Here is a 26,837-nt window from a genome sequence, read left to right as displayed (position 1 = left end):
AACCCAGGCAGGTGCCCTGACCAGGAATTGAATCATGACCTCCTGGTTCATAGGTTGACGCTCAACCACTGAGGCACACCAGCTAGGCTGCTACGTGTTTATTATCCTGTTGCTCCTATCCCATTGGCATAGGGGGGTGAGGTTTCCCGCAGAGTTTGATGGAGATTTTGCTTGGTGAGAAGGTGGTCTCTTTCTGTGGGTGCGAGGGAAGGAAAATCTGACACAGGAGAATAAAGTTAGAAACTGAGTGTCCTCATGAGGGGACATTCTGTTAACAAGTTTTGGTTCTCTTTTTCCCTGTGGGCAGTCATGTGACACGTACAACTTAGAATGATTTCTTCTAGTTGTATTTCCTTACAGGAATTCCTGCCCCTTCAGTGAAGTCTGTCGCAGGCACCTGGACCTTGAATTCATGGCAGCATTGTAGAGACAGCATGTCCAGCAGGGGGGTTGGAAAGGAGGCCTACTGGACATTAGCTCCAGAGCAGGAGAGGGAGAAAGGGGATTTTCCTTGAAGGGGAATAAAATATGAAGCAGTCCATTGTAGGGTGAAGGCAGTGAGGGTAAAGGGCAGGACTTCAACAAAAGCTTAGGTAAACCCTGGAAACTACCTTTTCTGGGGATGGAGATCTTCAAGCCCAGCTTCTGGCTGGAACAGAGGGTGTGGTGACATCTCAGGGAATGAGGTAGGAGAGTTAGATGTGGGTGCCCCTTCGTCCCAGTCCCAGTTCCTGTGGCAGCCTGCCTCCCATGCCCTCCTTCCCTCAGGGACTCAGGCTGTAGGCTGTGCCCATGCTTCTTCACTGCTCTGTGCTCTCTGGGAAGGTCCTGGATAACTAGCAGGATGCATTCTGACCACCTGAAGACACCTCCACATAGCCCCTGCCCTACCCTTTACCTCTCTTTTCTTGCTGGTGGTCGAGGAAGTCCTCCAGAAGCTCAAGGAAAGCTACAACCACCTTCACTTTGGCCCTTTCTACCATGAGGGAGCCAAACTGAGTCTCCAGCCGGAGGAGTGGGCTGAGGGGAGAGGCTCAATAATTTGCTACTTTCCCTTCTGTGACCACCTACTCCTACCCAACATAGTAAGCCCAGAGCCTGGAGTTCAGAGGGCAGAGACCACAGCTTACCACCTAAGGTTTAGAACCCAGCCCAGCCCAGCTCCAGAGGTCAGCTCAGGGCCTAGAACAGCCGTGGGCAAACTACGGCCCGCGGGCCGGATCCGGCCCGTTTGAAATGAATAAAACTAAAAAAAAAAAAAAAAAAAGACCGTACCCTTTTATGTAATGATGTTTACTTTGAATTTATATTAGTTCACACAAACACTCCATCCATGCTTTTGTTCCGGCCCTCCGGTCCAGTTTAAGAACCCATTGTGGCCCTCGAGTCAAAAAGTTTGCCCTCCCCTGGCCTAGAACCTAGAGCCCAAACAAGCCCAGCTCTGGTCCAAAATCCAGCTCAGAATCCAGAACTAAAGGCTGGAGTCCAGAATCCAGACTAAGAGACCAGAGCACAGCTCACTCCAGGACCAAATACCAGCCAGAGCCAAAAACCAGGGCTTAGAATTTAGAACAGCTGAGAACCCAAAGCCAGAAGGCCCAAAGCTCAGAGCCTAGAATTCAGGCCAAAGCTAAATCCAAAATCTAAACTCCAGAGCAGTCTGACTTCAGTTTAGAACCGATCCAGTGAAAAGCCTACAACCCAGCACAGACCCATCTTAGCTCTAGAACCTAAAGTCCAGCCTAATAATTAGGGTGGTCTAGAGCCCCACCACACCCAGCCCAGAGCCTAGCAGATCCTTGATGCTCCTTTTAGGGGCAGCCCCAAAGGGAGAAATCAAGGCTGCAAACTGAGGAGGAGGAATTCCAGATCTCAACCTTACTTCTGGCTGGAGGTGAAAAGGAACTGATTATTTGTGTGTGTGGCAGGGGGAGTGTTCTGTGGTCCTCCTAGCCCTGGCCTGGAAGGTCCATCCTGGGGAGTCAGATAGCAGGCAAAACATGGGCCGCCCCTCAGAATCCCACTGCTGCTGACTTGCTATGTGACCTTGAACAAGTCCCTTCCTTTCTCTGGTATCACTTCTCCTAGAAAGGAAACCAGGAAGTGCTTTATTTAGACCCATAGATCGGGGAACATAGAGGAAGGAGTTATTACAAATAGCCCTTTCATCCATGTAGTCTTTCATTCATCAAGCATTTATGGAACACATATAATAGGTAAACTTTAAGCAGGGGTGTGAAATGGTCAGGTTTGTGGTCTTTTAAAATTTGTCTGTTGTTGGAAACTGGATCAGAGGGAATCAGTTAGGGCATTGCTGCAACAGTCCAGGAGAAATGGGATGAGGGTCTGAGGATGACAGTAATGGCACTGTTAACTTTATAAAGTGACAGATGTAGTCACTTCAATCCTCTGCTCAGAATCTTTTCATGTCACCCCCCCCCACCCCCCATCTTCAGGGTGAGGATGCAGGCCTCCTTCCATCTTCTCAGCCTTAGGGCTTACCAATTCCCATCCAGCAAATGTCCAGAGAGTCCAAGCTGCTAAGTGTTTCTGTACTCACCATCCTCCATCACATCTCCAGGCCTGTGGTGCTCCCTTTGCCAGGCACCATCCTTCATCACATTTCCAGGCCTGTGGTGCCCCCTTTGCCTGTCACCATCCTTCATCACATCTCCAGGCCTGTGGTGCTCCCTTTGCCTGTCACCATCCTTCATCACATCTCCAGGCCTGTGGTGCTCCCTTTGCCTGTCACCATCCTTCATCACATCTCCAGGCCTGTGGTTCTCCCTTTGCCTGTCACCATCCTTCATCACATCTCCAGGCCTGTGGTGCTCCCTTTGCCTGGCACCATCCTTCATCACATCTCCAGGCCTGTGGTGCTCCCTTTGCCTGGCACCATCCTTCATCACATTCCCAGGCCTGTGGTGCTCCCTTTGCCTGGCACCATCCTTCATCACATCTCCAGGCCTGTGGTGCTCCCTTTGCCTGGCACCATCCTTCATCACATCTCCAGGCCTGTGGTGCTCCCTTTGCCTGGCATGCCCTTCCATGTCGCAGGCACTCTTACTTGCCCTTCAGGTTTCGTTCCATCATCGCCTCCTCGGTGAAGCCTTCCCAGGCTTTCACCCCTCAGACAAAATCTAGTGCACTCAGATCTCCATTTAGGTCTTTGTCACATTACTTTGTAACTTTTCCTGCTTGTGTTTGTCTCCACAATTCGATGTGACTTCCTCAAAGATCACCCATGCTTTACTCAATTCTGTGTTGCTGGGTGGGCCCAAGTAGGCTTAGTGAACACAACACCAAGGCAACTTTCACCCCTTCTCCAAGTATCTTTTCCTTTTCTTTTTTTTAAAGGCCTCATGTCCTGGCTGGTGTGGCTCAGTTTGTTGAACATCGTCCCATACACCAAGAGGTCGCAGGTTAGGTTCCTGGTCGGGGCACATGTCCAGTCGTGGGCTTGATCCCCAGTAGGGGACCGATGTTTCTCTCTCTCCGATGTGTCTCTCTCCCTCTCCCTTCCTCTCTCTCTGAAAATCAATAAAAACATATTTTAAAACAAACTAACAAAAAAACAACCTGAAACTATTTTTTTTAAAAGGCTCTCATGTTTCTTTTGAAAAAAATCCTCACCCAAGAATATGTTTTTTATTGATTTTACAGAGAGAAGAAGGAAGAGAGAACCATCGATGTGAGAGAAATATTGATCAGTTGCCTCCCATCTGCACCCTGACCTGGGATTGAACCTGAAACCTTTTGGTGTACAGAATGATGCTCCAACTAACTGAGCCACCCAGCCAGGGCAGGCCCTCATGTTTTAAGTTTTTAAACCCAGAACAGAAATGTGTTTTTCCATTGTCTATTTGTTATTGTTGTTCTTATTTATTTCTTTTTCTTTATTTTATTTATTTTTCAGCACCATTTATCCCCCCCCTATACCCTCTCCTACCTCCACACCCGCCCCACAATCACCACACTGTTGTCTGTGTCTATGAGTTTTTCTCTCTCTTTCTTTTTCTTTCAATCTCTTCCTCCATCATTGTCTGTTCATCAAAGGCATCTTGCCAATCAGAGGAAATGGATAAAGGAAAGAAAATTATCATTTGTTGAGATCCAACTGGAAGGTTTGTTTTGTACCCACAAATTGTCTCACCTGACCTTCAGGATAAAAATGTGAGGCATTATTACAGATCAGATAAATGAGACTCAAAGAAGTTAAACGACCGGCCCTAAGTCACAGAGCTAGCTAGGGACAGAAGTAGATTGAAACCCGGATGAGCCTGACTTTAAACTGCACTTGTCAAGGACCTCAGCGATGCCATTATCTTTTGCTCCTGATCAGCATACGATCACCACAAAGTCTGAAGGCAGCCACCAAAAGCCGGAGGCCTCCACATGCCACAGTGAAAATGGAAGCAGCCATCACATGGTGCTGGGTTGTCCAACATGCTTTTTGAGCATGTGGGGCGGGGAGTCGGGGGGTGGGGGGACTTCTGGGCTTCCCAAGGCAGGCTTTGCTTCTGCCATGCTGACCTGAGTCCAGCAAATCATGTACTCGGAAAGACTCTTCCAGTTCTGAGAGGGTCCAGGCCAGGAGATCAAGGCAGGGCCTCCATGTGGTGGGAGCATGAGGAAAGCCAGGTCAGACTCCTGGCCAGCCAGGAAGGGAGAGGTATGGTTCAGGCTTCAGGCCCCACCCCCGCTCCTGCCCCGAGTACACCTCACCTGATCTTGTGGTTCCTGAGGCTATGGGTAGGTTGGTCCAACCCCTGGGGCTCCCTCAGAGCGTGCCAGGGCCTGAATAGCTATGACTCTCAGCTGACCTACCCAGCTTCTTCCACTCCGTCGTTCTTAGGTCTTCTCAGCACTCAGAGTTTTCTTGGCAAGTGGGATTGTTTCTCTCTCCTGGGCGGACGTTGAACTTGGGGGAGTCCAGGATGAGAAGATGCAGGGCACTGGTTGGTGGGGGCAAGGGAGGGCCACCAGGTGTCCCAAGTGTCGATGTAAGAAACATTCAAACCTGTAGAGAATCCTTAAGAGTTTATTTGAGCCAAACTGACGACATGTACTGGGGAACAAGTTCTTAAATGTTCCAGAGAACAATAGTTTAGCAGCTTCTTTTACGCATTTGAAATTAAGGAGGGGCTGTAAGGAAGATTGAAGAGAGCACTGTGGGGATTGGATCAGAGGATATTAACAAGGTTATGTGCTTTCTTAAGAAAGGTTATGTCTTTAAGGGGTGTTACTGCTGACATCTCAAAGGTATGTTCATCTATCAGGGGTGGGGAACCTTTCTTCTGCCAAGAGCCATTTGGATATTTGTAACATCATTCATGGGCCATACAAAATTATCAAGTTAAAAATTAGCCTGCTATATTTGGTCAAACGTTTAATTAACGCACCTCACCCCTAATGCCTTGGCATGGCAAGACCAAATGATTTCTCGGGTCTTATATGGCCCTTGGGCCAATGTTCCCCACCCCTGAAGATGCACAAGAACAATGGACAGAGCTTGCTTAAGGCTAAGATAAACCTATTTATTTATGTATGTATTTTTGAGAGAGAGAGAGAGAGAGAAAGAGAGAGAGAGAGAAACATCAATGTGAGAAACATCAGTTGCCTCCCTTATGGACCCTGACCAGGGATCAAACCCACAACCTAGGTATGTGCCCTTACCAGGAATAAAATCCAAACCCCAACCTTTTGGTGTACAGGACAATGCTCCAACCAACTGAACCACCTGGCCAGGGTGGCAAAGACAAACATTTTTTAAAATATATATAGTTTTATTGATTTCAGAGAGGAGGGGAGTGGGAGAGAGAAATAGAAACATCAATTATGAGAGAAAATCATTGATCGTCTGCCTCCTGCACACCCCACACTGGGGATTGAGCCTGCAACCTGGGCATGTGCCCTGATCAGGAATTGAACCGTGACCTCCTGGTTCATGGGTTGACACTCAACTACTGAACCACACAGGCCAGGCAAGATAAACCTTTTAGTAAAAAGTTAGATGCCTAGGCACTGGTTGGTGTGGCTCAGTTGGTTGAGTGTCGGTCTGTGCCCCGAAAGGTTACCGGTTCAATTTCCAGTCAGGGCACATGGCCGGGTTGTGGGTTCAGTCCATAAGGGAGGCAATCCACCAATGTTTCTCTCTCTCTCATTGATATTTCATGCACTCTCTCTCTCTTCCTCTCTCTTTCTAAAAAAAATCAATAAAAACATTTTTTTTTTTTTTAAAAAAAGGGAAAATAAAACTTATATGCCTAGGGCATGATCCACCATGACTTGCCTACTTAGGAACCTGTGAGGTGACTTTCAATAGAACCCTTTTATTTCATCCACACAAGGAATGTCTGGGAACTCTTCATGCCCCTCCTCCCCCTGACAACTGAGGCTCAGAAGCCAGACTCACCACCCAGCCCATTCCTGAAGCCCAGGATAGGGGGCCTCTCTCTGGAGTGGTCTCTAGCTTTGTGGGATCACGGGTCAGCCTTGGGACTTGTGCCCCACAATTGCCCAACCAACATCCAGGCAGGAACTGGCAGCCTCAGGTGACTTCAAGAGTCCTCAGCTACTTTTCCCCCAAAGAACCTCTCCTGGGATCCTCAGGAGTCCCTCCTTCCTACTTTCTGTCTGCCACCCCCCATCCCCGCTCTGCCACCCTCCTCCCCCCACACCCCCCCACCCGGGACAAACAAAGGGACTAATTGGGAACAGGTTGAAGTATTCCCAACACCGTAGCTGTTCCAGGAAGCTCTTGTTCCAGCCTGTGCCTCTTCAACCTGGCCATTCCCTGGGCTCAGGCCTTAGAGCACCATCCGGCAGGATGTAAACTTACCAGTGGCTATTGAACTAAGTATTGTTAGGGTATGGGCTGGGCTCCTTTTCTCCAGAAGTCAGGGTGGTAGGTCTGCTAGTTAGGGACTGAAAAGATCTTACCATTAGATAACAGACCGTAAGCTATACTACTTGGCAACATTGGCATCTGACAACACCTTCACTTAGCAACAATCTCCTAGCACCAACACCTCAACAGCTCTACCTGACAATCCTGCCTAGAAGCATTCCGGTCTGCTAAAAATACCACCTTGAGTCCCTGACATAGAGCTAGTCCCTAGCCATTCATACCAAATTTTCTCCCTTCTGACTTAAGTGGTCTTACTTGGTGAGGTTTTGCTCAGCATACTAATACTGATAATGATAATAATAAACGCTTTTAAGTGCTTTCTATATGGCAAGCAGTGTTCTAGGCACCCCACTTAATCCTCGTGACAACCCTATGAGATAGATACAATTATTATCCCCACTTGGCAGGTGGGGAAAGTGAGGATCAAAGAGATTCACTAATTTGCCCAAGAGTAACCTGTAATGGTAGGGTAGGCTATGAAGCCTGGTAATCTGTCTTCTGGGATCTTTGCACTTACCTCTGTGGCTCTGTTTCCCAAGAAGCTCAGGGGACCTAGGGAATTCCCCCAAAGGCCTTCAAGGGAGTATTCTGGGGCATTGAAGAAGCCCTCAAGGCTGGGCATGGTGCCCTGTGATGGCACAGATAGGTGCAGAGCAACCAGGTGAGCACTGACGTTCATTTGCCTTAGGTCATGAGGCTGGGCTAGATCCAGAAAGGGTTAAGGATGGCCAGGAGGGTGTTCCCACCACAGAGCAGGGAGCTGTTGGTCTGCTCCTCAGGGAGAAGCCCTTGTCCGCACTGCTATCCTAGGTAGAACATTGCTATGAAAAATGGGCCCAGGTCTCTGCTCCAGGCTCTTGAGGGTAATAGGGCTGGAGAGGTTACCTTCTGTCCATTGTGGACTGGAGCCTCACCAAAGCCCCTTGGGCTCCAGGCCTGGTGGTGTGGGGGTATGAGGGTAGGAGGGAGAATGGCAAGAGGCCCAATGGAGATACATGGTCAGGACTGTATTCATCTGGAGGACAACATCTCTAAGTGACAAATTCATTGACAGAAAAAGATGCCTGATTCTGGGGTTATAAAATTAGTTCCTGCTTCCCCTCTCTTAGTTTTAGGTTCATCATGGTAAATAGGGGTAACAACAACTACCCTTTTCAGTGGTGGTGTGAGGAGTAAATGCGATTGTGTAAATGGCAGGTGCTTTCCTCGTGCTTGCCCAGCACACAGTGGGTGTTCAATAATTGGGAGCTGTTGGATTAGCAGTTAATGGTAAATGAGTGTCTGTAGTGATGTGTTATGGGGCTCTTTCCAGACCAACAGTAGGTATGGTGGAGTTGAAGTCCCAAGGAACAGCCTAGATCTAAACATAGAGAGGGAGAGCCCTGGCTGGTGTGGCTCAGTTGGCTGAGTGTTGTCTCATGCAATGAGAGGTCACTGGTTGGATACTCAGTCATGGCACATGCCTGCGTTTCGGGCTCCATCTCCAGTAGGGAGCATGCAGGAAGCCGCTCAATGTTTCTCTCTCTCCCTCTCTTTTCCTCTCTCTCTAAAATCAATAAAAACATATTTTAAAAACTAAACTTAGAGAGGGAGAGAAAACAGGGGGCAATAGAACTGACATTCAAAACAATTTTGGTGCCCTAGCCGGTTTGGCTCAGTGGATAGAGTGCTGACCTGTGGACTGAAGGGTCCCGGGTTTGGTTCTGGCCAAGGACATATGCCCACAGTAGGGGCCTGTGGAGGCAGCCGATCAGTGATTCTCTCTCATCATTGATGTTTCTGTTTGTCTCTCACTCTCTCTTCCTCTCTGAAATCAATAAACTTTTTAAAAAATTTGGTGAAAACACAATACAACATACAGATGATGTATTATAGAATTGTACATCTGATATCTATATAATTGTATTAAACAATGTCACCTCAATAAATTCAATAAAAATGAAAAATGGGGTTTTATCTTTAAAAAACCATATAGACAAAAATTAACAACAACAACAAAAAACCCACAAAATTTTGACATGCTGGAATAAGCAAGATGACATTGTCCTTCTGTAGCTTCAAGTCTTTGCACAAAGCAGAGGCAGGGGAAGAGACCTCACTTGACCCCAGCTCCAGTGAAAAGGATCTGAATGATTTAGTTGACCACAACCTGATGGGAACTAATCATGGGAGAGAAAGACTCGGGAGCCCAGCAGCCTTAGGCTGCATTAACAATGTCTCCAGTCCAGACTAGGGGAAATAATGGGCCTATTGTGTTGGCTTGGTCAGGCCATATCTGGAATCTTGCATTGCTACACTGACAGACTGGAATCAGGCCAGGACTGGGACCAGCTCAGCCTCAGCTCCCAGGCACTTGTGCTAAGCACTTCCTGTGCATTTTCTTGTTTCACACTAAAATAACCCTTTGAGATAGTCACTCTTTAAAAAAAAAATCTTTATTGATTTCAGAGAGAAAGAGAGAGATAGAAACATCAATGATGAAAGAGAATCATTGATCGGCTGCCTCCTGCAAGATCGGGAATTGAGCCTGCAAGTGGGGCATATGCCATGATCATGGGATCGAACTGTGATCTTCTGGTTCATAGGTCAATGCTCAACCAACTGGGCCAGATACTCTCTCTTTTTATTGTTGTTAATTCTCACCCGAGGATATTTTTCCATTGATCTTTTAGAGAGAGTGGAAGAGAGAGGAAAAGACAGAGAGAAACATCGATGTGAAAGAAACACATTGATTGGTTGCCTCCAGCACGCACCCTGACCAGTGCCTGGACTGGGGATGAGCCTGCAACCAAGGTACGTGCCTTTGATTGGAATCAAACCCAGAACCCTTTGGTCAGCAGGCTATCCACTGAGCCAAACTGGCTTGGGCCAAACAGTCACTTTTAATATCCCTACTTTATACATAGGAAGGTTAACTGGGTTGCCTAGAATCAATCACACAGCTAGTAAAAAGGCCTGTGGCTTTTCTGAATGGGCCTCTCTTGTACCTGGGGAAGGCTGAACATGCACCATTGAACATATGTTTATTTATTTTATTTTATTTTATTATTTTATTTTATTTATTTCATTTTATTTTATTTATTTTATTTTATTTATTTTATTTTATTATTTTATTTTATTTTATTATTTTATTTTATTTTATTTTATTTATTTTATTTATTTTATTATTTTATTTTATTTATTTTATTTTATTTTATTATTTTATTTTATTTATTTCATTTTTTTATTTTATTTTATTTTATTTTATTTTATTTTATTTTATTTTATTTTACATACTAGAGGCCCGATGCACAAAATTCGTGCAAGAATAGGCCTTCCTTCCCCTGGCTGCTGGCACCAGCTTCCCTCTGGCACCCGGGACCCAGGCTTCCCTTGTAGCCCTTGTTTCATCTGGAAGGTCATCCGGAAGGATGTCCAGTCTAATTAGCATATTACGCTTTTATTATTATAGCTATTTTTATTGATTTCAGAGGGGAAGACAGAGGGAGAGAGAGAAGCATCAACGATGAGAGGGAATCATTGACTGACTGTCTCCTGCATGCCCTCTACTGGGGATGGAACTCGAAACTGTGCCCTGACTAGAATTGAACCGTGACCTGGTTCTTAGGTCAAATCTCAACCACTGAGCCACACCAGCCGGGCACCACCAGGTGTCAGAAAGACTGTTATTGGCATCTATGTGTGGTCTCTGTTCTAGACTAATGTCCTCTCATCTTCTTTCAAGGACCAGGTTGATTACTCAGTACTCTCTTTTTCAAACCTTTCTTGAATTATTTCAACCCAGAGTGCCATTGTAGCTTTGTATCTCCCAGGGCTTCTTGCTGGGGAGACACATGCGGTCTTCGGGTGATGTTTGCCAGAGGAAAGAGGGAAGGCTTTGGGATGGGACAAAATCTTTCTGGCCTGGTTCCCCCACATGTGCGTCTCCCTTTCTTCAACTGTAAAATGGAGATAATAATAGTACCACCCTCATTTGGTGGCTGTGAGGGCTGAATGACATCATGGTGAGCATCTAGGAAGCTCTCCATAAAAGGCTGCTCTTATCATCTACGTGTAGTAGTGTAGTAGCGGCTGTGGTCCCCGCTCCTCTCCACAACTTGGGGGTTTGGTGACCGCAGGGGAGCGTTGCCTCATCTTTCTCCCCATCTCTGAGGGCCCCAAAGATGCCAACGGCAGGAAGAGGAAATGGGGAATGAAAGAGGGGAAATGCCAGTGCCACATCCTCCAGGTTTGGAGGAGAGGGAGACTCAAGCGATTCCAGATTTTAAAGGGGGTTCTGAAAAAACTACAGGGAGGCTTCTGAGTCCCTACCTTTCTCAGACTTGGGGTCGTGGAGTGCAGGCTGAACTCGGGGAAAGCTTGTTCTGGGAGGCCACGCGCGCGCTCAGCCTCAGGCTTCAGCTTCTGGTGATGTCAGGTGGCTCTCCCCGCCTTCACTCGGTAGCGAGGTTCGGGCTTCAGAACGTGGCTCAAAGACTGAGCGCCTCAGGGGTGGAAGGCGGGGGGCCGGCGGGCGAGCGGATTGGCTGGAGGCGGGGCAGCAGGGCGCCGGGATTGGCCGGCTCCGGGAGGGGGGGCCAACCTTTAAGAGGTGCGAGGGGGAGTGTAAGGGAGTGTGCACTCGCGTCTGCCGCCGGCCTGCGGGCTTACTCTCGCGCGGTGACTGTGGCGGCGGCGGCGGCGGCGGTTACTGCCCGGGTCCGGACGGAGCAGAGGCCGGCGGAGCAGGAGAGCATCCCCGCGTCCCGATACCAGGCGGCGTGGCCCGCGGGTCATGGCCAAAGGAGAGGGCGCCGAGAGCGGCTCCGCCACGGGGCTGCTGCCTACAAGCATCCTCCAAGTTGGTGAACGCCCGGCCCAGGTGAAGGTGAGAACCTGGCATCCGGGTGGAGGGCCAGGGCCGGTGTGTGTGTGTGTGTGTGTGTGTGTGTGTGTGTGTGTGTTCGCGCGCGCGCGCGCGCGCAGGCTGATGGGGGCATCAGGATAAGCCTGGGTCTGGGATACATTGGGCTGCCCGCGGACTGGCGGCCCCAGGGGCAGGGGTGAGCCTGGAGGGGCCCTGGGGGCCGGGAGCGATGAAGTAGTTTGTAAACCCCAGCACCCCTTTTGCTCACCCTCCCTCCGCACCTCTACGGAGCGCGCCGAGCGCGCCAGCCCACGGCTCCACGAGGCTCCCGGCTCTGCCTGGCTGTCTTTCATTCTTCTGTGACTTGCGCGGCTTAGAAGCCAAAAAGATTCTAAAAGCCAGAGAGACCCCAGAAGTCTGGGAAAGTCCTCTTGGTTCCCCATATCTCCCCCATACTCCCCACCCCCACATGCCTACGTTTTCGCCTCAACTCTGTGAGGGCCGCTCAAGTTCATTCATAAGAACAAGGACTCCGCTCTTAAAGGAGCCGCATTCCTGAGGCGTTTGTGTGAGTGTGGGTGCAGGGGCTCATCTCCTGCCTGTGCTTTGGGCGTCTTGACCTTGGGCACCACCCCCAGCTCTTCTCTGGATATAATGAAGGACCGAATGAAATCAGGTAGCCCCAGGGAGGGATCCCAGGTCATAGATTTCTGCCTGGGTGGTGATTGCCTTTTACTTTTAGTTTTAACTGATCTTTGAAAGGAGCCCAGGCAAGCAGTTAAGCCGCTGCCGTGAGTGAGTAATCTCTACTTTTCCATGGGCAACCTCAACCTCCCTGCTGCCCCACCCAGAGAGAACCCAGCCCTGCACCCGGAGGCTTTTCCTCCCCTCTCCAAGGTCCCCTAGGGGCTAAGGAAGGGCAGGGCAGCTCCTGGGTTTGCCTGAAGCTCTGGCTGCCCACAGGGGCCAGGGATGCTCTGGGACAGATGGAAGGAACAGCTGTGCCTGCAGTCAGCTGGGCTGGGCCCCTACAACTCTAGAGCCCTCGCCCAGTAGGCAGGTGGGTCCTGGCCTCTGAGCCAGGGCAGGAGCTGGGGCTGCGCTTCGGCAGCTCTTGTCAGCAAGAGGATTTTCAGGTTGTGGCAGTTGGTGCTGGGTGGGGACAGGTCCGCTGCTGGAGCATGTTCCTCTTCCAACCTGGAAACGAGCATGACTGAGGCCTTGGGGGGAGTTTTTTAAAGAGGGTGGGCTGATAAGAATCTGGGGGTGGGGTAGGTTGGGTGGCTTAAGGGAAACTTCTTAAGTATGGACTCCCCTTTTCCAGGTTCCTAAGAATAGAGAATACCTTTCTTTTCTTGTGGGAAGTGCTATCTAGCTGGGTGGGAATAGAGCAAGACAGATTTGTTCCGCCTGGCAGAATTGTCTGGAGGGATGGTCCTGTCTTTGGAATTTTCTAGGATGGGGACTAGGAACTTGGGTCTCCTTTTATGCTTTTCTCTTCTCCCAAAAGGAACCAAAGAAGAAACAACAGCTGTCCATTTGCAACAAGCTTTGCTATGCAGTTGGGGGAGCCCCCTACCAGATGACAGGCTGTGCCCTGGGGTTCTTCCTACAGATCTACCTGTTGGATGTGGCTCAGGTGAGTGGACTGAGCATGCCAGGGTTCCTGCAGCATCCAAGGTTTTCCCCACCTGTGAAATGGGACTGGGAATCCCGACTTTGCTGCCTGTCAGAGTCACACTGGATGAGAAATAAGGGTTTGGAAGTATCCAGAATGAGAGTCTATATGCCCCAGGAGGCATAGCTGCCGAAGTCAGGCAACTCCTCCTTGTCTGGCAAGAGCAAGAGAGCCTGGAAGGGTAGGCGGTGGTATGAGGGAGAATGGAGCCTGTTGGTGACGCTGTTCTTAGAAGAGACTGGCACACCATGTCCCCAGCTGGACAGCAAGCAGTCAGCTGGCTTGGCTGTGGGGCTGGTAGATATTGCCAGGCATGTGGATGAGGTGCATCTCATTTTCACCTGAGGAGCAGAGGCATGTGGGGGGAGGGAGGGGAAGGCTCAAGTGCTGGACTGAGTTAGGTGCCCAGTACATGGGATCTTTGACTGGGAGGGTATTTAAGGTGAAGCTGGGCTCCTCTGTACTCGAGAAGCTTTAGCCAGAAGCTTGGCATCCTGAGAATTCATCTTGTCTGAGAGAGTGGGAGGCTGCACAACCACGGATCTCAGGGCTCCCACACTGGCCATCTTTTTTATGTAGTATCGGACTTTGCAAGCAGGGCATCTCAGTTGTATGCATTTACATGTCGGGAACACTGAGCCCCAGAAAGGACAAGTGGCAGCATTCAACAGCTAGTTTTCAAGCAACTTTCATGGGTTGCGCCCTGAGTGGGGTGCAAATATGAGGAACCTGCAGCTAAAGTGTAAAACTGTGTTGTATGTTAAAGTTGGAAGTCTGATTAGGGAGACTGCCATGTGGGAGAGGCCAGAAGTTCCCCAGCTTCCTGGAGCAATAGCAATAGTAGGGTCTTTTCTTTTGAAATATGTTTTTATTAATTTTAGAGAGAAAGGAAGGGAGAGGGACAGAGAGAGAGAAACATCGATGTGAGAATGTAACATTGGTCAGCTGCCTCCTGCACAAGATTGAGCCCACAATCTGGGCATGTGGCATGACTGGGAATTGAACCAGCAACCTTCCGATGCATGGGATAACACTCAACCAGCTGAGCCACACCGGCTGGAGCGCAATAGTAGGGACTTGATGGGTGAGGGAGAGACAGAGACCAAAGAAGCTGTCTATTCAGGCCTAGAAGATTTGGGGGAGGAAATAGCTTGAGTGGGTAGTGATAGGCCACTTTTTAAAAGCATCTATAGGTTCCTTTTTCCACGTCCAAGATAGAGCTTGAGCCATAAGGTAGGGATCATGACTCCCATTATATAAATGGGGAAATTGAGATCTACTGTGGTCCTAACCAGCAAATGGTAACTCTGGTATCAGGTGGCTGGGGGGTCAGGGCTGTGAAAGGGAGGCAAGGAAATCATTCTGGATTCATTCTAATTGATGGGAGTGTTTCAAGGGCAGTGAAGGGGAGGATGTAAGGGAACAGATCTGGGAAAGTTTCTAAGGAGGCACACAGTGCTATAGCTATCAGAATTGTTACTGTCATTATTAACAAGGCAAGTGAAGGTGCTTAAGGCCTGAGTGAGAGCAGCACAGTCTGCCAAGGGTCTGGCTGAGGAGGGGAGGGAGCCCCTGCTATTGCCTACCAATGAAAGCTGAGGTAGGTAGAAGGATGAAGGGGTCATTTTTTGCCTGTTCCCCATTCCAGGTGGACCCATTCTCTGCCTCTATCATCCTATTTGTGGGCCGAGCTTGGGATGCCTTCACAGACCCCCTGGTGGGCTTCTGCATTAGCAAATCTTCCTGGACCTGTCTGGGCCGTCTTATGCCCTGGTGAGTAGAAGAGGTTCCTTCAAGATGGCAGAAGGCAGGGCTTCAGCATGAATACTACCCTTCAGTTTTTCCATGTGCCTTGTCACAAGCTGAGGGGTGAGGAGAAGGAATGACGCAAAAACCCGAGTGTCGAAATGCTAGCTGAGGTCAGCTACCCCAGGCATGGGGCCTGGATGCCATGCCAGTTTATCTCCAGTCTGGCCAAACTGTTAAATTGAGCAACTTCCCCCTGCCCAAACCCTATTGCTTCCCAAGTTCCATTCCCTTCAATGAAACTGGAATTCTAATTTTTCCCACTGAGTCACTGCCCATAGTAGGACAGGTAGTACTGCATAGTGGTTGAGAGGAGCCAGCCTGACTCATTTTGAATACCAGCTTCACCACTTACAGCTGTGCAACCTTAGACAAATCACTTAACATCTCTGAGTCTCAAGTTTCTTCATCTGTAAAATGGGGACAATAATATGCCTATCCCATAGGGTTGTTGTAAGAATTTCAAAGGTTATTTTATTTTATTTATAAGTACTTAGAACAGTGCCTGGCACAGATTAAGTGATATCTAATTTGGCACCCCTTCAGAATGACTCCTAGTGGGGGAAGACCGAGAATGGGATATAAGACCCATAACCCCTTGGTACAAAACCTACAGTACTCAGCCTCCGACTATCTGGCAAAGTAGGAGGGGTGCTACAACAGATCAGACAGCAAAGGAGGCACATGGGACAGGCGGAGAGGCGGGAGCTCTGGTTCCCTCCAGGACATCCTGCTTGGTGGTGGTGGTGGTGTGGGGGGGATATTTCCTTTCATCTCCAGCCCATCCACGCTCAAGTGGGCGCCTTCCTGCCCCTGGGGTGCCCATACCTGGTCTCCGGCCTTCAGCCTTCAAAGCTCTTCCCACAGCCCCCGCCTCTCCCCCACAGCTTCCTTTCCCACGAGCCCCCTCCCACTACAATCCTGCCAGTCCCTGGCTAAGGCCCAGGCTGGGGCCTTTGATCCAAGACTTCAGGGCCAGAGGGCAGGACAGCCTGCCTTACCTGGGCAGCCTGCTCAGGGCTCCCTAGGCCTGGAGCCACACACCCAAGAAGCTATTGTACCCGCCTCCCTGGGAGCGAGGCGGCGGAGGCGGGGCTCCACTGCCACATCGCCTCATGAGGCCCAGCCAATGGCAGGCAGCCCCTCTCGCCAGCCCAATAGGCAGCAGTCCAGCCCGGGTTACTCCCAGTCACATTCAGTTCCTCGTCAGCTGCTGGCGAGCAGAAGACGGAGTGTCTGACCAAAGCTGACGCCCTTGTTCCCTGAGAAGACACGTGGGTCTGGGAGGGGTGGAGGAGGGCTGGGAGGGAGAACTGGGGAGGCCCTGGGCAGGTGTGGCAGCAGCTTGGTGAAGTTGCTGAGGCCCTCAGGCTGGTTTCTGTTTTAGGACATGTCCTCACCTGTGTGGGTGATGCCTCTCGAGTGGCACTACCACCCTTGTCTGAGGGCACACTGGACCACTCATGGGCTGAAGGGCTGCCTTGTAGTATTGTGACCTTCTCCCCGTCCATGCCACAGTTAGCACCTAGGACCTGACACCCCTTCAGTCAGTATAGGAAGAGGCTGGGCCTTTCTGAGTTTGTGAGCCACGTGGCCCATTCTCCTCCCAGGCTTTAGACCAGATCTGCCCTCAGCCACCATTTAAATCCCCCTTTCAGACCAGGAAGACTTTGACAGATAGTTTCCTGGGGGTTCCCAAGGCTGTCCCATGAGAGGCAGGGTGTCAGCAGGGCCACATGGGAGGCCGAGATACAGCAGGGCTGGACCTGAGGCCTGACTCCCAGCCCAGTGCTCTCCACAGCTCCCTGGCTGTACTCTTCCCTTTTAGTTTTCCTGGTGTGATAATCACAGCAAACACTTACTATATCCCAAGCTCTAGTCTACATTTTAATACCAACTTATTTAAGTCTCAAAACGACTTCAACCCTAGAATATAGAATCGGGGTCCTTACCTGGCTTGTAAACCCCTATATGACCTGGTGTCCCATTTCCTCTCTAATCTTACCTCCTAACTGCATGGTGCATGCTCACTCCACTCCAGCCTCACTGGTCTCCTTGCTATTCCTCATACCTGCCCGGCACAATTCCCGCCTGAGGATGTTTGCACTCACTGTTCCCCTTGCCTGACACACTCTTGCCTCAGACATCTGCAAGGCCAACTCCCTCCTCTCATTCAAGTCTTGGCACAGATGTCACCTTCTCAAAGAAGGCTACCTTGTCTACTCAGTTGTGAATTGCACCCCCATACTCCTAATTCCCATTTAGCCTGCTTTATTTCTTTAACCCATAGCAATTAATCACATTTTATTTATCATTTTTTAAAATTTCTACCCAAGGATATTTTTCTATTGATTTTTAGGGAGAACAGAAGAGAGAGGGAAAGACAGAGAGAAACATCGATGTGAGAGAAACACATCCATTGGTTGCCTCCTGCATGAGCCCCAACCAGGGCCCAGGCTGGGTAGGAGCCTGCAACCAAGGTACGTGCCCTTGACCAGGACCCTTCGGTCTGCAGGCCCATACTCTATCCACTGAGCCAAACCAGCTAGGGCTTAATCAACTTTTAATATGTTTATATGACTTTTTTGTGGTAAAATATACATACCAAAATTAACCATTTTAACTTTGTTGTTGTTAATCCTCATTTCCCCCCCATTTATTTATTTATTTATTTTTAATATTTTTTTTCTCCACTGATTTTTAGAGAGAGTGGAAGGAGTGGGAGAGACAGAGAGAAAGAAAAGAAACATTGATGTGAGAAAGAGACATCAATCGGTTGCTTCCCTCGTACGCCCGGACTGAGGGCCTCCGAGATGGAGCCTGCAACCAAGGTGCATGCCCTTGACCAGAATCAAACCCTCGACCCTTTAGTCCGTGGGCCAACGCTCTAACCACTGAGAAAACTAACTGGGGTTTAACCATTTTTAAGTGTGCAGTTTAGTGGCATTGAGTATACTCTCATTGTTGTGTGACTTACTAACCATCCATCTAAGCTGAAACTCTATCCAGGGGTCCTCAAACTTTTTAAATGGGGGGCCAGTTCACTGTCCCTCAGACCGTTGGAGGGCCGGACTATAGTTTAAAAAAAAACTATGAACAAATTCCTATGCACACTGCACGTATCTTATTTTGAAGTAAAAAAACAAAACGGGAACAAATACAATATTTGTATTTGCATGTGGCCCGCGGGCCGTAGTTTGAGGACCCCTGCTCTATACTATTAAACAGTAACTCCCTATTCCTCCTCTCCCTAACCCCTGGCAACTACCATTCTTTTTATCCCTGTGAATTTGACTACTCTAGTTATGTCATATAAGTAGAATCATACAGCATTTGTCCTTTCGTGTCTGGCTTATTTCGGTTAACATAATGTCTTCAAGGTTCATCTGTGTTGTAGCATGTGTCAGAATTTCATTCCTTCTTAAGGCTGTATAATATACATATTAGATGTGTATAATATATATCCTCCCCTCCCTCAGGATCATCTTCTCCACACCCCTGGCCATCATTGCCTACTTCCTCATATGGTTCGTGCCTGACTTCCCACAGGGCCAGATCCTATGGTACCTGCTTTTCTATTGCCTCTTTGAGACACTAGTCACGGTGAGTGTGGGCACCTCCCCTGGATGTGAGGGCAGTCCCTGGGGCCTCTAGGGTTGGTGCCCAAAGCCACATCTGTTTGTCCATCGTCTGACTGGCCGAGGGCCTCTCTTCCATGCCAGTGTTTCCACGTTCCCTACTCAGCTCTCACCATGTTCATCAGCACAGAACAGAGTGAGCGGGATTCGGCCACGGCTTACCGTAAGTCTCTCCCTAAGCCACTGATCCCACCTACTAGGAACCCTGGGTCCCCCATTCCTTGACCGTCCTGCCACATTTCTTCCCTTGCTGGGAATGAATATGAAACCGTCTTAAAAATAACTCAATCCCCTTATGGCTCTGGTGAGACCAGACGCTAGTCTAGACCAGAGGCAGGGACTAGTCAGAGGTCACACAGAGCAAGGATATGAGTTTAGTGGTTCTCAACCTTCCTAATGCCGCGACCCTTTAATACAGTTCCTCATGTTGTGGTGACCCCCAACCATAAAATTATTTTCGTTGCTACTTCATAACTGTAATTTTGCTACTGTTATGAATCGTAATGTAAATATCTGATATGCAGGATGTATTTTCATTGTTCGCGACCCACAGGTTGAGAACTGCTGGAACTTAGGCCAAGGTGCCATCTGTCCCACCACCCTATGGCCACCCTACTTGGAGCTGCTACCATGATCTGGGGCTAGAATTTGGCTTCTACTCATCTGAACTCCCTCCCTTGGGGCCCACAACCCATGGGTCCCCTTCAAAGAACCTTCTCTTTATTACTTAGGGATGACTGTGGAGGTACTGGGCACAGTGCTGGGCACAGCGATCCAAGGGCAAATCGTAGGCCAAGCAAATATGCCTTGTCTTGAGGACCCCAAAGATTCAGCAGTGGCCACGGAAGATGCCAATCATACACACAGCACCACCTCACTCAGAGAAACGGTGAGGCCCCTGTCAGGGCAAGGGTTTGGGGAGATGAGGAACAATGGGGTGGTTGCAATCATCCTCAAAACAGTAATACTGTTGCTAAATGTTGGACATTTGATATGCAAACTATTAATGTGGCCATGGCCACTTTGTAGATAAGGAAACTGAAGCATAGAGAGGCTAAATAATTTGCCTCTCTATGAGTGGTGATAGAGTTAGTGAGTTGCCGAAACTAGATTTGGGAGAGATTTTTCTGTGGGTTCTCAGACTCCATAGCCGGCTTCTTAAAATTTTGTTCTGCTGGACTTTTCCAGCAGAACAGCCTTGGGAAACAGCAATAGGCCGAGGATGACTTTTCCATTTCACAGATGAAGTCAGTGAGGCCTCAGAATAGAAGGACTGGTCCAAGGCCATTGAGTGGAGCTACTGAGTTGAGATGAGACCAGACTGACTGTCTCTCTATGCTGCCTTTATCCCGCTTTATAGAAAAATGCATACCTGCTGGCGGCAGGGGTCATAGCCTCCATCTATGTCGTCTGTGCTGTCATCCTGGTCCTGGGCGTGAGGGAACAGAGAGGTGAGAAGCCGTGAGGCGGGTGGGGTGCAGGCCCCAGCACAGAATGGCTTTGTCACTCTGCCTGGGTCTCAGGCTTTGGAAGGAGCTTCTGCTCTCTTTCCTTACTGTTCCCTCTGGTCCCCAGAAGCCTATGAGACTCAGCAGGCTGAGCCGATGCCCTTCTTTCGGGGTCTCCGACTGGTCATGAGCCATGGCCCATATATTAAGCTTATTGCTGGCTTCCTCTTCACCTCCCTGGCTTTCATGGTGAGTGGGGGTCTGACATGTTCAGCCTAGAGGGGGGAGGAGGTGAGCAGAGGATCAGGATGTGACAAGCCTGAGAGATGGTGGAGTGAGGGGTGGGGGTAAGCAGAGACCCCTGGAGCATAGGGAATGTCTTGGGGAGGCCCAGCCCCAATATCACGTGTTTCTCTGTGCTTCCCCCCTCCCTTGTCCTGCCTCCCAGCTGGTGGAGGGGAACTTCGCCTTGTTTTGCACCTACACCTTGGGCTTCCGAAACGAATTCCAGAATCTGCTCCTGGCCATCATGGTGAGTGTGGGGCCCCGAGGCTGGGTAGGCAGCCTGGGCGGAAGTGGCAGAGATTGCGAGATGGTTCTTAGGAGAGTCAGAGGGTATTTCTGAGACTGACCCAAGGTCATAAAGGGGTGAAGGAGGTTTCTCAAAATAATTTGGTTGGATCTGACCTATCATTGCTTAGATAGGAACGTGAAAAAGTTTGGGTGCGTGTGTGAAATCCATTATGTTGTACCCTTAAACTACTAATACAATGTTGCATGTCAATTATATCTCAATAACATGGGATGGGAGGAGGGAAGAAAGAGTTTGGAGTTAAATGGAACAACACTGGCCATCTTTTTTATGTAGAAAACTCCTTGCTTAGAGTTAAGTGTCCAAGCAAGAGCAAAGAGGTAGAGGCCAGGAACTGTAGAACTTCGGCTTAGTGTGCTCAGAAAAGGCAGGAGATGAGGTTGGAACCTATTCTCAGCCCCCTTTGGGAGCCATCAAAGGTGCCTGTCAACTTCCTCACTGCTCAGATGAGGTCATCTGGCTGATGTCAGGCAGGGCTGGGAGTACCTTTGGGGTCCTGGGAAGGGCAGGAGGGGTTCCACAGCTCTAACCCACTTCCCTCACCCCTTTTACATCTACAGCTCTCGGCCACATTCACCATTCCCTTCTGGCAGTGGTTTCTAACCCAGTTTGGCAAGAAGACGGCTGTATATATTGGGATCTCAGTGAGTGGGACTAAAGGGGGAAATGCCTGCGCTAGTGGTTGCTGGTGGGAGCTTCCCAGCTGACTCATCTTCCTGTACCCACTTCCCTAGTCAGCAGTACCATTTCTCATCCTGGTGGCCCTCATAGAGAGTAACCTGATTGTCACGTATGTGGTAGCTGTGGCAGCTGGCATCAGTGTAGCAGCTGCCTTCTTACTACCCTGGTAAGTATATAGACCCACCTGGGTATATTTCCCAGTTCTCCACCCCCACTTCTAAAGTTCCTTTGGGATAATTCTGTGAGGGCTTCTCTTCTCGAAGGCCATTCTGTGGGCCCAGGTTGCAGGTGTGGGGCAGGTCTTCCCATATAGTTATACAGGTTGTAAACTGTAAAAGAACACCTAATCAGCTCTGGCTGGTGTTGCTAGGTGGTTTAGAACATTGACCTGCCCACCAAAGGGTCCGGGGTTTGATTTCAGGTCAAGGGCACATACCTGGGTTGCAGGTTTGATTCCTACCCTGGTCAGGGTACATGTGGGAGGCAACCAATCGATGTGTCTCTCACACATTGATGTTTGTCTCCCCGCTTCTCCCCCTCCGCATCTCCCCCTAACCCCCCAGCCCTCTCAAAAAAAAAAAAAAAAATCAATGGAAAAATTATCCTCGGGTGAGGATTTAGAAAAAAACACACACAAAAACCCCACACCTAATCAGACTGAGAAATGGGGGCTTGAGTCTAGTCTGCATGCTGCTAGTCCAGTGGAGCACCTGGTGGGGCTAGTTCACCATAGGAAGGAAGGGGCCTTAATCACATCAAGTTGCCATCTCCTCACTGAGCTGTGTCCATGGGGCTGCAAACTCCCAGAGAGCCACCTCTTCTCATTGACACAGAGAGGTACCGAATGGGCTAGTAGGGGCCTGGGGTTCTAGGTGGGTGGGTCCTCATGGCTGTCACTACTCTGTACAGGTCCATGCTGCCCGATGTCATTGACGACTTCCACCTGAAGCACCCCCATTCCCACGGAACCGAGCCCATCTTCTTCTCCTTCTATGTCTTCTTCACCAAGTTCGCCTCCGGAGTCTCACTGGGCATCTCTACCCTCAGTCTTGAGTGAGTAAGGTGGGGGCCTGGGACAGTGCTGGACAGGTACAGGCCCCAGGCATCCCATCCTTACCACTCGCCTTCCTACTGGGTCCCACAGCTTTGCCGGGTACCAGACCCGTGGCTGCTCCCAGCCAGCACCCGTCAGGTTTACATTGAAGATGCTGGTGACAATGGCTCCCATAGTCCTCATCCTACTAGGCCTGCTGCTCTTTGAGCTGTACCCCATTGATGAGGAGAAGCGGCGGCAGAACAAGAAGGCCCTCCAGGCTCTGAGGTGAGTGAGGGAGGGGACAGGAGGTGGAGGAGAGGCACCATCCAGACTACGTCCTCAGCTTATGCATTCTGTGGCCATTCCAGACTTCCACACACCTTCCCTTGACAGCTCTTCCTCCACCCCTTTCCCCTGCCAACTTATAATGGTTCCAGCTGATATTTCGCTTTTTAAATATATTTCTTATTGATTTCAGAGAGGAAGGGAGAGGGAGAGAGAGATAGAAACATCAATGATGAGAGAGACTCATTGATCGACTGCCTCCTGCATGCCCCCCACTGGGGATCGAGCCCACAACCTGGGCATCGAGCCCACAACCTGGGCATATGCCCTTGACTGGAATCGAAGCCGGGACCCTTCAGTCCGAAGGCCGACGCTCTGTCCACTGAGCCAAACCAGCCAGGGCCCAGCTGATATTTCTTAAACATATAGTTGCATGCCAAGTGGTTTTACACTTATTTATTCATTCAACAAATGCTTATTGGAAGCCTACTATGTGGTAGGCATTGCTCTAGTGAATGAAACAAAAATCCCTGCCCTCAATGGTTGAGCGTTGACCTATGAACCAGAGGTCATGGTTTGATTCCTGGTCAGGGTATGCCCAGGTTGTGGGTTCAATCTCCAGTGTAGGGCATGCAGGAGGCAGCCAATCAATGATTCTCTCTCATTGATGTTTCTATCTCTCTCTCCCTCTCTGAAATCAATAACAAAAATATATGTATATATTTTTAAATCCCTGCCCTCAAGGAGTTTGTTTTAGAGAATATACATTCATGACCTTCTGTAGTCCTCCGACAACCCTAGGTGTCACAGAGCACTATGATTCCCACTCTGCAGGTGAAGAAACTCAGGCTTAACCAGGAAGAGTGACTGGCCCAGCTGATAAAGGGTAGAGCCGGGTTTGAGGCCTGGAGTTCTGACTCCACACCATGTACTCTTCATGGCACTCCTGGCATGCAGGACCTCAGGTGTGGCCTGAGCCCTGCCTTTTGGGAGACCAGAGGGCAGGGTGGAGTGAGTCATGCCAGCCCATCAGCCAGCCTAGGTCAGAGCATACTCCTTGGGCTTGTAATGTCTTATGGGTAGCAAGAACAGTGATTAGACCAACCAGCAGTTTCTTGGCTGAAAGGGAGAGTATTTTATTTTTATTTATTTATTTACTAGTAGCCCTGCGCGCCAGTAGCTCTCTGCGGGGCCTGGCCCCTCCTCGCCCACTGCCCAGAGGCCCATCCGTGGCCTGGAAATGCAAATGACTGCCCTCCCTGTTCTCAGGAACTCCGATAAAGGGCTTCCTTCCACTTTCATGGGCTTTCACCCCTATGCCTCCGCCACCAGCCCCTCCTGTCACACTATCCTCCACCCCCTCCACCCTCTGGCCGCCCAGACTTGACCTTGCCTGGGAGTTGGGGGCCACTTGACTCTGCTCAGCTCGCCAATTCCTTCTCTTCTTACACAAGTGTTCCGTGCCCCGGCCTGGCCAGAGGCCCATTCACGGCTGGGCGCGGAATGCTTGCCTCATCACCACAGCGATGAAGCAAGCATTCCTCTAGGCCGCTCACGCTGCCCGCTCTCAGCGGCTGCCCTCACGGGACTGGGGGCTCTAGCGAGCTGAGAGGACTGGGTGCCACCATCTTGTGGCTATGGGCGCCGCCATATTTGTGATGGTTAATTTGCGTATTACCCTTTCATTAGATAGGATTTTAAAATCCTCACCCAAGAACATGATTAGAGAGAGAAAGGGGGTTGGGGCAGAAAAAGAGGGAGGGGGAGAAAAAGAGACATGAAAGAGAAACATCGATCAGTTGCCTTCCATAAGTGCCTACAATCCAGGAACCCAGGTATGTGCCCTGACCAGGAATCAAACTGGCAACCTTTTGGTGCACAGGATGACACTCAACCAACTGAGCCACTCTGGCCAGGCAAGAGACAGGGAGGGTTTTAGACTTGCCTGACAGCTGGCTAAGATTGCAGGGCCAAAGATTATGCAAGGAAGTAGGCATGTGGGGACAGGGAAGAGGTAAGTATGATTCTTCTAACCTGTCTTCTCTGGCTCTTGCAGGGAAGAGGCCAGCAGCTCAGGCTGCTCTGACACAGACTCTACAGAGTTGGCTAGCATCCTCTAGGATCCGCTGTGTTGCCTGAAGTCACCAAGCACAAGGCCTGAGTCACCAGGTCACACGAGGAATCTGGGTCTGCTTGCCTGCTCCAGGTGCCAGGAAGGGAGCCAAAGACTTGAGAGTATGTGGCCCAGGACACCTCCAATGCCCACCTTGGGCAGTCTATTCATACAGCCACCTGCCTCTCTCCCCGCCCATGGGGCCGAGCCCTGGGGCTGCTACTGTGAATATGCCAAGGACTGATGGGGTCTAGCCCAGGACACTAATGTAGAAACATTTTATACGGACACTAATTAATAACTTAATGACTGTGTATATAGCTATGTGTGTGTATGTATATGTCTGTGAGCTATTAATGTTATTAATTTTCATAAAAGCTGAAAAACAGAGCACTATGTTTCTGTCTTTGTCCTTCACCACTGAGGCCTTCTGTGCCAAAATTCAGATAGTGAGAGGGGAGCATTGAGCCAAATGGACCCTGGCTAGGGAGAATGAGTCTAGAGGTGTGATAACAGCATTAGCTAACATTAACTAAACACCTATCTGTACCAGGCATAATGTGGAGTATTTTTTAATATATATATATATATATATATATATATTTTAGAGGCACAGTGCACAAATTTGTGCACCAGTGGGGTCTCTCGGCCTAACCTGTGGGATCGAGCTGAAACCCGCTCTCCAACATCCCCCAAGGAGACCTGAATTGAAAGAGGGTTCAGGCCAGGCCAAGGGACCCCACTGGTACATGATTGGGGCTGGGGAGGGATGCTGGAAGTTGGCCAGCTGGGGAGGGACCACGGGAGGGCTCCACGGCCGGACCCCAGCAGCAAGGTAACCTACTGGTTGGAGCATCTGCCCCCCCTCCGGGGAGGTCAGTGCACATCATAGCGAGTGGTTGAGTAGCCTTAGCATATCATTAGGATATTACGCTTTTATTGGTTGACCGGATGACCAGATACTTAGCATATTAGGCTTTTATTATATAGGATTTTTTTTTTTTTTTTAAATTTCAGAGAGTAAGGGAGAGGGAGAGAGAGATAGAAGCATCAATGATGAAAGAGAATCATTGATCGGCTGCCTCCTGCATGCCCTACACTGGGCCCACAACCTGCAAATGTTCCCTGATGGGGAATTGAACCATGATCTGGTGCCGGAAGCCAGTCCATCCTTGCTGCTTGACACAGTCACTGCAGGGAAGAAACATCTGCACAGCATATGTTTCAAGGGACCTGGCGTATATGGCATACTGTTCTTAATATGTTTGCGCACCTTCTTGGCGCTATGTGTTTTAACCAAGGTCACCTCTCCGAGAAAGGTTGTTTCCCCAGGTAGGGATTTTTCCCTGAAGTTAGGGAGGGAATAAAATCCCTTAACTAAGTGCCAGGCGGGTAGTTAATCACTTTTAACTACGAACAATCACCCTTAAGCTATATAATCTTTACTCCCTGGACTGGAGATAAGAAACGCCCTAACCTTTGGAATAGAAATTGACAGGATTAAAATCAACTGGTATAAATACAGATGTAACAAGACAATAAAACACAGAACCTGGCTGGGGAACCTAACCAGAACTTGGCTAGAGATCCTGGCTAGGCTGCTGATCAACTGAACGCTGTCTCCATGTCATTCCTTCTTCGCCGACTCCGTCCACACCTTTGGGGACCCCTGGACCTGCTGGGGTTGGACCCCAGCATCTGGCACCTGAACAGGGACTTGAACCCTGGACCCTAAGAACTTGGCTGGAGATTCTGGACAGAACTTGGCTAGAGATCCTTGCTAGGCTGCTGATCAACTGAATGC

General features: G+C 49.6%; 1 protein-coding gene and 1 long non-coding RNA gene across 2 annotated transcripts in view; one reads left to right on the top strand and one right to left on the bottom strand.

Annotated features, from left to right (window-relative positions):
- Positions 1-26,837, bottom strand: part of LOC308515261 — an 85,432-nt gene that overhangs the window by 14,874 nt on the left and 43,721 nt on the right. Inside the window, exon 2 of the long non-coding RNA XR_013995649.1 lies at positions 20,251-20,307. This is a non-coding gene — a long non-coding RNA (uncharacterized lncRNA). The remainder of the gene's footprint in view (positions 1-20,250; positions 20,308-26,837) is intronic.
- Positions 11,504-25,425, top strand: MFSD2A (MFSD2 lysolipid transporter A, lysophospholipid). The gene is made up of 14 exons (XM_081085876.1): positions 11,504-11,777; positions 13,267-13,395; positions 15,083-15,207; positions 18,720-18,843; positions 18,963-19,041; positions 19,610-19,767; positions 20,239-20,329; positions 20,454-20,575; positions 20,775-20,858; positions 21,479-21,562; positions 21,653-21,765; positions 22,509-22,652; positions 22,744-22,920; positions 24,977-25,425. Exons 1-14 carry the CDS (start codon positions 11,685-11,687, stop codon positions 25,038-25,040), a joined length of 1,587 nt encoding a protein of 528 aa, XP_080942002.1. The 5' UTR covers positions 11,504-11,684; the 3' UTR covers positions 25,041-25,425.

The sequence above is a fragment of the Myotis nattereri genome (genome assembly GCF_964212035.1).
Source record: "Myotis nattereri genome assembly, chromosome: 3".
Classification (NCBI taxonomy): Eukaryota; Metazoa; Chordata; class Mammalia; order Chiroptera; family Vespertilionidae; genus Myotis; species Myotis nattereri.
The sequence above is the reverse complement of the archived record's forward strand: the minus strand, read 5'-3'. Positions and strand labels throughout refer to the sequence as shown.

Bases quoted from the DNA above. Each gene is read 5' to 3' on its own strand.
- MFSD2A (XM_081085876.1), top strand. From the start codon at position 11,685: ATGGCCAAAGGAGAGGGCGCCGAGAGCGGCTCCGCCACGGGGCTGCTG. The intron at 20,576-20,774 runs GTGAGTGGGGGT...CCTGCCTCCCAG, and splicing joins TCACCTCCCTGGCTTTCATG to CTGGTGGAGGGGAACTTCGC. The intron at 20,859-21,478 runs GTGAGTGTGGGG...TTACATCTACAG, and splicing joins ATCTGCTCCTGGCCATCATG to CTCTCGGCCACATTCACCAT.